At 48.8% G+C, this 15,045-nt stretch overlaps 1 protein-coding gene across 3 annotated transcripts in view; it reads right to left on the bottom strand.

Annotated features, from left to right (window-relative positions):
* Positions 1 to 15,045, bottom strand: part of EXOC4 (exocyst complex component 4) — a 545,732-nt gene that overhangs the window by 19,279 nt on the left and 511,408 nt on the right. For all 3 annotated transcript variants that reach the window (XM_084809036.1, XM_084809035.1, XM_084809037.1), the window contains 3 exons: positions 9,678 to 9,816; positions 5,379 to 5,557; positions 3,677 to 3,836 (listed from right to left, as the gene is read on the bottom strand). In XM_084809036.1, coding sequence (XP_084665162.1) covers positions 3,677 to 3,836; positions 5,379 to 5,557; positions 9,678 to 9,816 — 478 coding nt within the window. The remainder of the gene's footprint in view (positions 1 to 3,676; positions 3,837 to 5,378; positions 5,558 to 9,677; positions 9,817 to 15,045) is intronic.

The following is a 15,045-nucleotide window of genomic DNA, read 5'->3' on the forward strand; positions in this document are numbered from 1 at the left end:
GTGGTGACCAAAATTGTACACAGTATTCCAAGTGTGGCTGCACCATAGATTTGTATAGGGACACTGTGATACTGGCAGTTTTATTCTCAATTCCTTTTCTAATTATGCCTGACACGGAGCTTGCCTTTTTTTACAGCGGCCGCACGCTGGGTTGACACCTTCACTAAGCTGTCCACCACAACCCTGAGATCTCTTTCCTGGTTGGTCACCGCTAGCTCACGAGGCAGGCTGCCCTGGTTATGAGAGGGACTGTGGGTGCCACATAGCCATGCCATATTGAAGCCCTGGCATTATGACAACCAGGCCAGGGCAGTAGGCAATGCAAAATGGGTAGCAACATGTGGAAAATGCCCTGAACAGATGCAGCCTTTCAGACAGCGCAAGCTTAGCCCCCCAGTGCTTTCCCTGTATTGCCTTGCCTCTTTCTCCCGCTTCAACAATGCCAACCTTCCCTTGCACTTGGGTCTCTGATTTGGGTGCCAGTTGCTGTCAGCACATGTTCAAGTCCTGTGCTGCCTGCCAAAAACCTGGGCTAATTTAGTTAACATTTCAAGTTAAAAAAAATCATTTAAAAGGAAATGATTGAATTTGAGAATTATATTCCAGGGAGAATTGGTAATGGAAACCCCCCCCCCCCCTTGCCTTGGGGTTTTGTAATTTCCCCATGTCAATGTTATTATGAATAGGCTAACTCAATAATGAGATCATTCCCCATATGAGAATCCAAATAATTGAAGCTCGCCAGCGGACTTTGTTCCCCCTAAATCTGCTCAAGTCAGACTTCTTCACCCATCTAATTCAGTCTCGGGGAAGAAAAAAAGGCACAAAAGATGGCGAGTTTCCCCTTCCATTATTGGTGGATTACTCAAGTCCAAAGTGGGGAGAGGGTCATAAAAGCTTTTCTACTCAGTCCAGACAGGCATTTTGATTCCTGACCCCAAAAATATCCTTATGAATATTTCATATGTTCAGCTGTCCATTGCTGAAATAACGAATACCAAGATTAGAAAATTGGCCAGAGAGAGGCGGTTTGGACTGCTTGTATCTGCTTGCAAAATAAATCCCATCCTTCTGGGGGTGGTGATGGTGGGAGGGGCTGTGGATGCTTGCTTTTGTTAACCTGGGCGCCAGTCTGTGGCCCACACTAAATTACTGCACAGTTTTGTCTGGAAAAGTTGCCTGGGCCAAACCCTTGCTCTTGGACTGGAGCTGCAACACAGAGTAACGCCCACACCGCCGCATGTTAACGACTGCGAGGCCACCTCAACCAAATCTGAGCATGTGACAAGCTGGAAGCAGGAATGAGCAAAGGGTAGCTTACATGCAAGGAATGATTTTGTGATCCACAATGCAGATGGCTCAAGCAAGCGAGCCAAGTCACATGCAACAGGTTGCACAGTTAATCTGACATGGGGAAGGAGCAAAATATGAAAACATTTTTATAGCGGTTCTTCGCAGTGTCTCTGTGAACCATTCGTGTGCTGCTAGTAAATGGTTTTCACCACCCAATCCTTTTCAAGAACAGAGAAGAAATGAGTTAGATCTTAGCTGACCGAAACCAGGCAACAACGTAAACATAATCCTCCTGCAGTAAACCATAAGAAAAGGGGGGAACATGGGAAGGTGACTTATGCCAGGTCAGACGCTTTGTCCACCTAGCACAGGGCAGACTACTCTGACGGGCAGCAGCTTTCCTGGGTCTCAGGCAGTGAAGGCTGGTGGCTCTGATGTCAGCAGGGTGGTGAATCCATCCGGGTTTCAGTCAGAACCAGTCAGAACTCTAAAGGAGCTCTCCAAGGTGCTTCCGCACCTTGGAGAGCTCCTTTAGAGTTCTGACGGGTTCTGACTGAAACCTGGAGTGGATTCACTGCCCACTAACACTGAAACCATGCCGGTCTCAGTCAGAGAAGTGTCTTTTCCCCATCACCTGCTCCCTGGCCCTTTTCACTGGAGATGCTACAGAACCGAATCCTGGGGATCCCTTCTGCATGCAAAGCATGACCTCTACCACTGAGCTACAAACTGGATGCCAGGGCTGAAATCATACTGTTCAGAAACCTGAAGGAAAGGACATTCCTTTTGCCCTGCAAATATTTAGCCCAGTTCTGGAAGCCAACCTCAAAATTAAACTCCCCGGGGCCTGTGATGCTTAAAAAAAATACTTTATACAAATTTGGGCAGTCAGACAACAGCAATTACTGGGCGAGCTGGCGGCATATGTAGATTCTAGAATCAAGACAATAAACTCAAGTGCTGCCACCTGCATTTGTATGAGTAGCATAGCCAGGCTGTAGCAGAGCGAGAGAAGGGGAGCCAGGCCACGTCATCGGCGCTGCTGAAAGTCCAGCTCCTTTTGGCTCCTCCCTGCACTTTTCCATCCCAGCTCGTCATCATGAGAACTTTAAGGATCTGTGCCTGAGCTTGCTTGTTTTTCTCTTTTTTCCTTCCCTTTTCCCTTTTGTCATGTTTCAGGCATTGTAAGCCTGAGGGCAGGAGCGGGACCAGCTTGCTTGTCATTGATCGGCATTCTGCTCTGGGAACCTCTTCAGCCAAAGAGCGTGGTGAAAAGACTTTTAAGTAAATGAGTGACCGTAATAAACGGAGCTGGCAGCTCACAGATCTCAGATGCAGCAGTGGTCTAGATGTCATGGGTACAGGCTTGTCCTGTTGTCTGTTTTGGGGAATCCTGAGCGGGGGAAGAGGTCATCAGTGGCTGTAGCAGAGACTGAGCTGGTGGCCTGAACCCGCAGGAGAGCTGTCCGGCAGACTCTAGAGCTGGGTGTGGGAGGGAGCAAGTTTATGTGAGGAGCTTCGTCACACAGCTGCTGTGCCAGCAACTAACGGGCGGAGATTGAGGATTTCTACAGCAGGCCAGGGAGCCCCGCCTCTTCCTGGAGCTCAGCAGGCCACGTCTGGGAGCTTATGCTAGTGCTTGCCAACGCCTCCTCCCCCTCCTCCTCAAGTTGAGGGAGCGGAGACCTTGGGTCTCCGGACAGGTCCTGCATCTGTGGTGTTGGGCTTTGGCATGCACCTGTCACCACCTACTACAGCTGTGGGGTGATGGTGGAGGGTCTGGAGCTGGGATCCTGCCGGAGGCATTGTGTCACAGCCTCCTGGGGCAAGGGGTCAGCCCCTCCTCTGAAGGTGGTCCTTCACATGGTGGGAACAGTCTGTGGCCGGTCCCAAGTCTGACCAGGATCCTGCAGTAAGGTCCCCTTCCTCTTTGGAGCATGTCTCCTCGGGCCTGGGATCTGGGCACAGCTGGCTCCTGAAAAGTGTCTGTGGACATGTAAATGGCCTGGCTTGAGAGTTCCCAGCTGCCCCGTTATGTTAACTCATCAAATACCAACGGGAGCAAGACTTCTTACGAGGGGGAAAAAGACATCCCCCCAACGTCATGTGCGAACAGGTCTAGAGAACCGTAACGAGGAACGCTGGCGAGGGAGATGAAACCTTTAGACACGTAAAGCCACTACGCCAGTCTTCCCAACCTGGTGCCCTCCAGGTGTGTTGGACTGCAACTCCCATCATCCCCAGCCAGCATGGCCATTGGCTGAGCTGGCTGGGGATGATGGGAGCTCCAGTACATTGCAATTGGAGGGCACCAGGTTGGGGAAGGCTGCACTCTGCCCTTGCCAGTCAACCTCCCAACTCGCACAGAGTGCTTCCATCCCACCTTGCAAAGTCCAGGTCAGCCTCCCGTGACATGGTGATGTTGGTCAGGTTCTGCTGAAGGATAAAGATGTTTCGACACATCTTCTTGATGCCCGACTCGCTGATGCGCTTGAAGTACTGGGCCCCGTTTATGAGAATGCAGGAGATCAAGTGACCTAAACCTGGAGGGAACGGAAAAATGGAGGGGAGGTTTCACATACAGGCAACCCAGTCAGGAGAAAGGATTCAAACAAATTTATTTATTTATTTATTTACTTTTTCATTTCATTTCTATACTGCCCAATAGCCAAAGCTCTCTGTATTTGTTTAGAGTTTCATAAATAAAAAAATGTATTTGTTTAGAGTTTCAGAAAAACAATAAGTAATGGAATGAGTAGATTGAGCTTAACACGCCACACAAAAAGGCTACATTCTGATTTCTTCACAGCTTAATTCCTCCTTAGGGCAAACATGAAAGAGTTCCAGCACACGCCTGCAATGGGGAATTTATTTTACAAAAAGTTACCATTTTGGCTGCCCTGCCTGATGAAATTCATTGGGAAGGGTGTTGCAGATGGGAGCTGGGGAGCCGTGAGAGTGGAATTGGCTGTGTGTGATGCTAGAAAGAGAGAATCAGCAGAAACAGCTAAGCATGCCTGGCGTTTGTGGGATGCCTGGGGTCTACACCGATTCTGCTTTGGAACTGTGCTCATTTCTGCACCCCTGTTGGTGCTTCTTTGTCTCTGAATTTATGAAACAAAATTTTACAGGCAGTAACCCCCCCTCCCCACGAACACGATGGAGTTAGAGCAGTTTCAGTACTAAGAAGAATTCACTCTAAAGTAAATGCTGCCTGAAGTTAATTTTTGTAAGTTTTTTAAAAATACGTTTTTAACATACAGAGCCTTCAGGATGAGGAGGGGGTTCAAACTGAATGAAATCCAATTAATCAACTGATCTGCTGCCTAGCTCTCTGTGATTATGTGATACACCCAGCTTATTGTCCTTTAAGGGTACCCTTGTTGCATCCTTCTCATCCCAAGGAATTGTCCAAGAGGCACAAATAAGCAAAGACTATATACACAACATAGCCAGATGGGTCACATTCGGAGAGATGGAGCATTAACAGTAAAAGCCTGTCCTCTGCTCAAGCTCTAGCCATGGGAATCCAGCCCACATCAAGTCCTCTCACCACGATCCTAAAAGTTCACAGCTTCGGAAAACATTCGGATGTCACATGGTTCCCAGTTCTTCCTGAAGGGGGAAGCCTATGTCTGGGCTGTATTCACACCTCAGGCGGAGGCCCACGTGATTGAAGCCTCCTCTATCCAAACACACACACATCCCACTACACAGAAAACTGGCCTGACAGGAAGAAAGGGTCTACCCTGCCTTCTCCACTGACATTGGCGTTTTCCACGTGAAGGGAGTTTCTTCGTATGGAAGAGCTTTCAACCACATGACTCCCCCACCCCCACCCTTTGCAATGTGAAATAAAACAGCCCAGACATAGATTTATTACCTCTATGAGAACTAGTTGCCTCTGTGAGAACTAGCACAGTTGAATAGCTCACTTCGTGGCTTCACTTGACTCAGCCTGCAACTCTATATCTGGATTGAGTAAGGCCTGCCTTCACTCAGAAAATGGCAGAAAATGGCAGACTTTGCCACCCTGCCCATCTCTATAGGGCCCATTATCCCTAAATCACTGGAGAGCAGCTGACCTTCGAAGATGTACTGGAACTTGTGCTGCTGAAGACTGGCACTCATAGCTTCTTCAACGGCGCTGATGTCCTTATTGAGTTGCACCACCAGGGGGTCATAATCCATGCTCTCCACATTGGCGACAATGGCGTAGTTCCCTTGCTTAACCAAGCGGATCAGATAGTGGAAGCAGTGAACCCTGGGAGACAGAAGGCAATGGTAGCTGTGCAATGTTTTCACACTATTTAGCCAGAGAAAATACTGAGCTTAGTCAACAGATGTCAGGGTGGAAACTGAGCCCATACAGCCCCAGAGCAGTTCTGATTCTGAGGAGGAACAGCAATCTGTGGGAGAGGAGCTTGCTCATCTCTCATAAGCACAGCAGCTGGCAGAGATTCCTCCTGCCAGCATTCCTGGGAGAGATAGTGACCCTGGCAATGAGAGAGCGCTGGAGGGGGGCTTGCTGGATGCTCGGCACAGACGCAGGGAGTGACGACAGATGGAGGGCGCCGAAAGGAGGCGTTCCGTTCGTTTGGCGCTCAAACAACGGTCACGTCCCGAGGACCCAAGGGTAAGAGGGAGGATCTCTCCATAGCCCATAAGTTCAGAGTCTTCCCGTTGTTCTCCTTCGAACGGGAACCAACTGCCTTACCTGGAGCTTAGGCTACTCTGCTATCTACCCCAGTGCAGTTCCTTGCCTAGTCGCTAGTGATTAGTATCTGGAAGAGTCATTAAGTAATGAAGGAATAAAGCCTCGGAAAGAATCCTCGTTGTCTGTGTCTTGAGTTGGCTACTGGAGGGGACTGCAAGAGGCAGCTAGGGCACTCCTGACAGCAGTGGCCAAGATCCAGTGATGTGGGTGTGCATGTGCATGTGGGGGTTCCCATGTGAACATGGAGCTCTGCCCATAATGGGATTATTCAGTTCTCTTTTATGACCCGAGGAATACTCCATTCATGCACCAAGAAACCACTCATGGAAAAGGCGAAGGGAGACTATGCGTGCATGAAACTCTATTTTGCACACTGGCGCTCCATGAAACGTTGGGATGGATGCCATTTTTTATAATGCAGAAGTTAGTAACTTTATTCTTGGCATGAACATGCCAAGCCAAGGAAGGGAAGGATTAAGATTCATACCACAAAGCAGCTCCGACCATCTCTCCCTGGACACTTTGATTTAGGTGACGGCATCTGGACTGTCAGATAAGGATCTTGTATTTTGTTTAAACCAGGCAAGTATAAATGCTCATCTCGACTCCAATGTAAGAAATATTGTCTTGGATATTTATTAGGATTTTCCTCATATGTACTTATAGAATTAACATTCTGGCACTTAACGTGCCACTTCCATCTCATACAACTCGCAAATCTATTTCCCTTTCTTCTCCTCGCTATCCTTCCCCATCTCTGGCCAAACCTTTTCAGTCCACAGTCTTCCTGCCCTGCCCCTAACTTGCAGTCTCAAGTGGGAGAGTCCAGGAAAAGTCATACCGCTAGATTCTACTGACTATATAAAGCGGCCTGAGATTGGTCCAAAGAGGGCCACTGTGTATCTCCCCCTTTCTGGATGAGACTCAAACATATATACAGAGAGGAACATGTTGCTCATGCTCCCTTCCTCACGCCTTCATGGGAACGTCCAAAGTGCATCTGAACTGAACTGTACAAAAGGCAAATTTTGTAAAGTGTGTCAATTACATACATTTATGCAAATGGGCCCAATTTCCATAATGCATTCCAATTGCAGATTATGGGGTTTGTGGTTGCCTTGATTGCTTGAATGAGGCAGCTCTGAAGCAAGAATGTGAAGCTGGGAGAGGACGAAAAATGGCAAGTGTGCACCCAGAGAAAGTTGCAGCGGCCCACCTCTGCAACAGGGACAGAATCCAGGCCTAGGGTGTGTGTTCCCCAGCCGAGGGCCCCTGAGGCCAGTGGCTGGAGCCAGAACCAGAACCGCAACAGGCATTTATACCTGGCCAGCCCAGCCCAGAGGCTTCACACTCCTAGGGAATCACAGGGAGAATGCTGCCTATCCCTATTCCCTTCTGCACCTGGAAAGGGCTCTGGGGCCTGAGCTCAGTAACCCTCTTCAAGTACAGAAGACAGCTCGCTTGGCTAGGCCTTGGCTTCATATCTAGAGGCTCCTGGTTCAAGCTGGGGAGTACCCAATGATCTCTGACTGCAAGACATGGAGGGCACGGCTGGCCCTAACATTAGGCAGAGTGAGGCAGTTGCCTCAGGTAGCAGAAGCTGGGAGGCGTCAGCAAGTATTTGGAGGAGAGAGCTGTGGGCCACATGGCCTGCCCTATGTCCCCTAAGTTAGCATGCTGCCTTCAGGTGTGGCCGAGGATGCTGTCACATTGCCAGCGCTGAAGAAAGATTCAACAGCCAGTCCAGTCAGCTTTTGTACATGGAATGGGAGGGGACACCATCTTGTCCTTCACCTCAGGCAGCAAAATGTCTTTGGCTGGCCCTGAGGAGGGGTGTGCAGGTCTGGAATTATGGAGAGGGTTCTTGGCACTGTTAGGGGTGTGGGGAGGTCCTGCCATGTAGCAAGGGGCTGGACGAGGTGGTCGCTTGGTCATGCAACGTCAGCCTGATGCAGATGTGGTGTCAGCAAGTCTGTGTTAACAAACTGGGAGCCAGCCCTGGGTGTACCAGCTCCATCCCCACAGCCCCACCCCCCGAAGCAAAATGTCCTCTTTGAGCACATTTGAGCAGTTTGTCAGCACAACTGTTAACCCTGGTTAAACGTGCTCAGGGTTTCATTTAATCCAGGATCTGAAACCAGTAGTTTCACCTTCTGGTTAAGCAGGATCCTCCATTAACCTTAAGCACAGTTAATGACAGCAGTGACAAACTGCTTAACCAAAGGTAGGGAGGAGAAGGAAGGCTGGGCGCGGGATTTGCTCCAAACACTGGCTACCAATTTGTTGACTGCGGTCGCATCTATGTCAGCCCAATACGATTCTATGGAAAAATTGAATGAAGTACAAAAGACAAATCATGACTTTGCCCCAGAGGTCTTCCCTGTCTCTGCACTGACGTCTCTGCATTGACCTTGATGCAACTTTGGCATTAAGGTTTTCTGAAAACATTGCTGATTGCACAGCGGGAGGGTTGATTTTTGCAAAATGCGTCCTCGGGACCATTAACTGTGATATGTGGCTGGCGCGAAATCACTAAAAGCCCCCTGAAGGGTAGACCTTTTATTTAACAAAACTGCCTGATAAAGGTGACATTCTCAAAACAAAATGACAACTTAGTCTTCTCCCTTTAAAGTTCAAATAGGGGAATAATCATCATCATCATCATCATCATCATCATCAACACTCTGGTTGGTGATTTCTGCTTTAAATGTAACCACCATTTCAGCCTGTCATTTCTCCCCTCCCCTCCCCCCGCCCCCTGTGGGGAAAATACACAGAAAGACTCCTGTGGATTAGGTATGCTGCACGTTGTCACAGGTAAAATGCCAAATGTTCTTTTATTTTCACTCCCACGATGTAGTACATGCTGGTTCAGCAAATACATCCTTTGGAGGCATTCAAAGAAAACCCTCAATTTCTGACACCAGGGGTCTGGAGTTATAGGGCAGTATCCAAGTCAGCACTAGTCCTACCATAAATTATACTGCGCTAGCATAAGCGACCTCTAATGCAACACCAATATTGTTTCCCCTGGAAAACCTGGTGGGCCAGCTAACATTGCTAGTGTTGCACTACAGGCCGCTTATGCTAACGCATTGTCATTCAATGCGTTGGTTCCAATACGACAACGGAACCCATTCCCTAAGGAGGTGGTGGGCTCTCCCACACTGGAGGCATTCAAGATGGGGCTGGACAGCCATCTATCGGGGATGCTCTGACTTGGATTCCTGCGTTGAGCAGGGGGTTGGACTTGATGGTCTTGTAGGCCCCTTCCAACCCTACTATTCTATGTTTTTATGATTCATGTTAGCGCTTGAAATCATCGGGTAGCCTTAGGACAGGAGTGGGCACCTTGTGGCCCTCCAAATGTTGCTAGACTGCAACTCCCATCAGCCCACTGGTGATAATGGGAACTGCACCCAGTTACATCTGGAGGGCTACTGGTTGCCTACCCTTGCCTTAGGGCTTCTCCATAACACAGGGATTAAGGGTCCTGGTCTGGCTTATAAGACTGTTCTATGGATTCTCACATAGCTGTGATGCAACGAATGGGCCACGTTTGAAGAAGAACCTCTGATGTCCAGACATGGGTGACGAAGGAGGCTGTGATACTCAGGCTAGCTATGAGCCATCCCATGGTTTCCACGCAACCAAATGAATGCAATACCTGACTTCCAAGTGCAGAACCAGCAAGCAGCGGTCAGCTGTTTCCTGGAAAGATCGGGCCAGCTCGGTGAGAGTTTGCATGATCTGCTCAGACACGGGTGGGAGATCCACGTTGGCATGACCATCTTGGCCAGGCGACACTGCAGATGAAAGACAGCAAGGAATGCAATCAGTGCTGGCAGATACATTCCATCCCAGCAGTTCTGTCACCTCAGCCACATCGAGTGATTTTCCAGCCCACTCGGGGAGGAGGGGAGGTTCCATCCCCTCAAATCTTGAAGGACAGGATACATCAAAGTTCCTAGGCCTCTGACTGAGCCCTAGAGGAGCAAGAGGAAATCTCCCTATGCACCCGGTGATGCAGGTATAAAATGCCATCTAGCCAAGCAGTTGTGGGCAATGAACAGACTTGGGAGAACCAAGCTGCTGTATCAGCGCGAGGCATTTGTGTGCCTGACAATCCAGACGGTAGCTCCCTCCTGCCAACATGGCATGGCTCCTAGGCAGTGCTGGCTCCAGGTTTTGGAGGGGCCCCGGGCAAGCCACCCTTCGTGGACCCCTCCCTCAGTGAGTCCACCTTCTCGCCACCAGTGTCACCAGCTGCTATTGCTCCTCCTCCTCTCTTCCATAATTGCTCCCACTTGCTTGCTGGAGAGGCAGAGAGCCAGGGAGCAGGCAGGCAGGGGCACCCGCCCAGGCCAGAGTGAGAGGCAGGTGAACAACCGACTTGCAGTGGTGAAGAGGAGGAGCAATCCAAGGGGACTTTTGTCAGTGGGGCCCTGCTATGGGGTGGGCCCTCAGCAGGTGCCTGACCACGCCTACCCTTGAGGCCAGCTCTGCTTCCAGGAATGTTTATGCACGAGGCAAGGGACTCACCTCCGAAGATCTCAGAGCATGGCTGGCGTGGTTTACAAACATGCCGGAAAGGTAAACCACTTGGAAGTATCTAGACAGGGGTGGGGGCAACTGCAGTAACTACACCCACATGTGTGAAGGTGGCTGAAATTTACACTTGCGGTCTTGGTTAGCAGTCTCTGTCAAGAGATGGACCTAAGTGATGTGACTGGCTCTTTCTGCAGGCTTGCGCAACCACTGGTTGAGATGGCTGGTGATGCATCGGTGGGGCCCAGTGGAGGTATGCAACACCACTCTCCAGTGGTTCCAAGAGAGGTACCAGAGAGGGGAAGGGGGCAGTTCCTCATTTTCCTCTCAGCACCTCCCCGATGGTTTCCTTTCCTGTCAGGCTTCATCCTGTCTTTTCTCCATACCAATGCTAACTCTCTGAATCTGTTGAACGCAGCGCTTGGCCAGGTCTTCAAACTTAAAGAGCAATTAGTAAGTCAGATTGGTAAGGATTAAAAAAAACTTACACAAGGAGAAAAATCCCCGACAAGGGTGCCTAAAAAGTGACTTGAAAACAGCCAGTCACCTAAATAGGAAAATGCTAAACTCCAGGTCTTTAAATACTATACATTTTATTTATTTATTTATTGTATTTTTATCCCGCTCCTCAGCCAAAAAAGGCTCCTGGAGCAGCTTACAATCAATGAACAAAGAAGACAGTCCCTGCCCGCAAGCTTACAATCTAAAAAAGACACGACACAAGGAAAAGGCAATGCGGAGGGGGGAAAAAAGAATTAGGTAGACTGTCAGCAGGGCTGGTGGGATGGCCCTGTTCCCCCGTCTCATCTCCCACAGGAGGGGCAGTCCAACTGGAGCAGGCCCTGATGTTCCCTTTGCCTGCACCTGTCTCCCTTGCTCCTTCTTCTTCCCCACAGGGCCATGGATGTCAGTTACATTTCTACTAGTGATGGGATAAACTATGGAATGGGTTTTTTTCAAATGCTGGATTTTACGCAATTCAGTTCACATCTGGCTCCACACCCGCTGGTAACCAGCCAAATCTGAAACGGATTGGCAATTCTTCCCAATCTCACTCTGTGTCAGGGTTGGATCGGAGCCCATAGAGCCCCAAAGCAATTCTGATTCTGAGGAAGAGATAAAAACCGTGGGAGAGGAACCCGCGCGCTGTTCAGAGGTGCCGCCGGAGGGAGAGTCCCTCCCTGCTCACATTCATGGGAGTGGTAGCGACCCTGGCAGGCGGGGAGAGGGACAGTTGGAGCTTTGGGACGCTAGGCGCCGGCGAAGGGACAAGCGGGAGATGGAGGGCGCCAAGAGGAGGCGCTCAGCCAGCTTGGCGCAACATCAACAGCTGCACCCCGATGCCCCACGGGAAAGGGGTGGACTTTCGCCTCCTAGCCCTTAAAACCAGAGGTTTCCCACCTCTGTCCTCCAAACGGAGATCAACTGATTTCACTAAGGCTAGAAACCTCTGGTAGGCAGCTCTCTAAAGTTTCCCTCATTAGGCTCATGCAATTAGCATCTGTAAGTGTCATTAGGTTGAATGGAAATAAAGCCTTGGAAAAAAGCCCTATCGTCTGTGTGTTGATTCTGGCTACTTGAGGATTTCAGAAGGCAACGAGGGTGCTCCTGACACTCTGGTGCTTCCAGGTGGCCTCCCTGTTGCTCCCATTCCCCTTGGTAAATTGCACAAATGGGGGAGGGTGGCAGGTGGGGGCTGCTGGAAACACTTAGCGCCCTGGGCTATGGTGATGCTGCATGACAGGCCCTAATCTGCTCTGGGTCCAATCCAGGATCAGGATGAATTTTTCTAAGTGCCAGTGGATGCCTGGGTAATTAATCTGTTTACTCTGGATTCACTCCAGAGTGGATTTGGACAGGTCCACCCATCACAATTTTTCACCCAGTTGCTTCACCAATAGGCTGAAGGCCACACCTGAGCATAAAAAGCATGTGGTTATGACTTCCACATAGTCTGTTTTAAGCAGCACCACACTGCAAATTGTCATTTGACATTCGCTCTCTGTCCACCATAGATAAAAGAGTAGAGTTCCACGGAAGATGAGGAGAATGCTTGAGACCTCGCCATGATATTCCTCATGATGGAAGGATGAAATCCTTCCCTGGAAAAATACAAGTCCCACCCAGACACCCCTCCCTGCTCAATGCTTTTATCCATCAGTGTCATTGCATCATAAAGCTTTCTTTTGTAATGATGAGGACTAGAAAATTGCTCTTTTAAAAACAGACACACACACAAAGAGGAAGGATTCTTAAGACTCCATGCTGGTTGCCATGATTATGGCTTTGGAGCATCCCTAACTACAGGGTGTTATCATCCGATGTTTCCAGCTAGCAACTAGTTCAGTGGTCAACAAATGTATGTAATAGAACAGATTTGTGAGGTGATGTCTCAGTCAATGAATGTTTCTTTCTTGACAGCTCTAATGCTTTTACAATAACCTGTTCTGACAAACAGAGGGATAATTCATTCTAGCAAAGTGAAGGGGAGAAAAAATTAAGTCATTTACGCTGGTTGTCACCAGCGATTTCAATCATTTCATTACTCGAAGCGACGGGTGCCTCTTGAAAGATTGAGCCATGTAAATCAATGGATGCAAATGACAAGACCTCAGGAATGTGACACCCAACTCGAAGCACTCCTGGAACACAAAGCTATGCAGCCAATCAAGGCCCGTTGTGAAAGTCTGTGGACTGCTTTCTGACTGCACAGAATGCTGGGGAAGACTGTTGAACAGTTTAATAGTAGTGGGAAGAAAATCAGTGTGGGCTTTCAGACTCTGGCTTGGTTGAAACACAACGTAAAATCTGTGCATTTTGGAAAGTATAATATAAGCCAGCTTGTACGCGCACACAAATTGTTCCTCTGAATTCCTCCTGACACAGTTTTGAAACTTGTAACGAGAGAAAGCCAGCATTTGAAAAGGTATTTGCACTTTTAGTGGAGGGAGCTCTGAGATGGAGCCATGATGGAGGGTCCATCTTTGTATTAACATTCCAGTGCTCCGCATTTGTGATCTGTTCCCTCCCCTTTGGGACATTTCTTGAGCCAGGGAGGGCTTCTGGAAACATTTTGACTGGATGAGCATTACAACAGCACTCCAACCTCTACCTTTTCCACTATCCTTTCCACTATCTCCCAGTTCCAAATCAATGTGTTGTTTCAAATTAGAAAGCTCCAAACTGAAATAAAGTGAGCGGGGACAGGGTCTTTTCAGATGTGGCACTGTGCCTTCAGGGCTCCCTTGCCAGAGACATTCTCCTGGACACATCTTTCTCTTCTTTTCAGTGCCAGGCAGGAAAAAAGTGGGTATTTTGCCCCAAGCCTTCAAGGCTTTAAGGTCTGTTTGTTTGTTTAGCTTTCCAGCTTTGGGCCTTTTACCTCTGTTTTATGCTGGCTGTAATTGCCTGCTCTGCTTTGTTTGCTGTTGATTTTTTATTTATTTTATTGTAAGCCATGGCTGTAATAAATAATAAATAAATGGACTGGTTCCTGGCAAGCCTTACAGGACTGCATCCTCCCAATGTGATTTCCTAATTTCTAGTGTTCTCACCTGATCTATTTCATCCAGGCACCAATTTTGGATAGGGGGAAGTATAACAGCAACCCGCAGTTGCAAATATGGAATTCTGCTTCCTTAGATAATCACCCAAACCTGTTGTTGTTCAGTCGTTCAGTCGTGTCCGACTCTTCGTGACCCCATGGACCATAGCACGCCAGGCCTTCCTGTCCTGCGCTCTCTCCCGGAGTGTGCTCAAGTTCATATTCATTGCATCCGTGATGCTATCTAGCCATCTCATCCTCTGCCGTCCCCTTCTCCTTTTGCCTTCAGTCTTTCCCAGCATCAGGGTCTTTTCCAGGGAGTTTTCTCTTCGCATTAGGTGGCCAAAATATTGGAGCTTCAGCTTCATTATCTGTCCTTCCAATGAGCACTCAGGGTTGATTTCCTTTAGGATGGACTGATTTGACCTCCTTGCAGTCCAGGGGACTCGTAAGAGTAATACCTGATTGCTGGTGGCCTCGATTCTAGTCCTCCATTCCCCCTCCCCGCAGCCCAGTATTTTCTGGACAACTCCCCAGTACTATGATGATGATGTCATGCGTCTATTGTACCTGGTGTGCATATCAAAGTCACAAACCTCTTTCCCTCATAGCAAAGCATGGCTCAGTCCTCAGAGAGGAGTTTCTGGGCCCCCCCTCCCTTAGGTTTTTTCCTTGTAAAGTTGTTCATACTTCTACAAACCTTGGGGCTTCTCCCAGGCCTGCTAATACTTCCTTCTTTGTGCTGCTTTGGCTACATAAGGATCCACACTAAGTTCCCTGAGTGAACTCAATATACTAAGAATGAATAATGAGTTCACTCTTAGTATATAGGATTTTATCCTCCCCAGGGCAGCATACACGGTCTCCCCCCCCCCCCCCGCCTTTATCCTCATAAGAGCCCTGTAAAGTAGATTAGGCTGAGAGAGCATGTGAACTTTTCTAC

Source organism: Heloderma suspectum, chromosome 7 (genome assembly GCF_057233095.1).
Source record: "Heloderma suspectum isolate Gila_16-S chromosome 7, 16-S_ref, whole genome shotgun sequence".
Taxonomy (NCBI): domain Eukaryota; kingdom Metazoa; phylum Chordata; class Lepidosauria; order Squamata; family Helodermatidae; genus Heloderma; species Heloderma suspectum.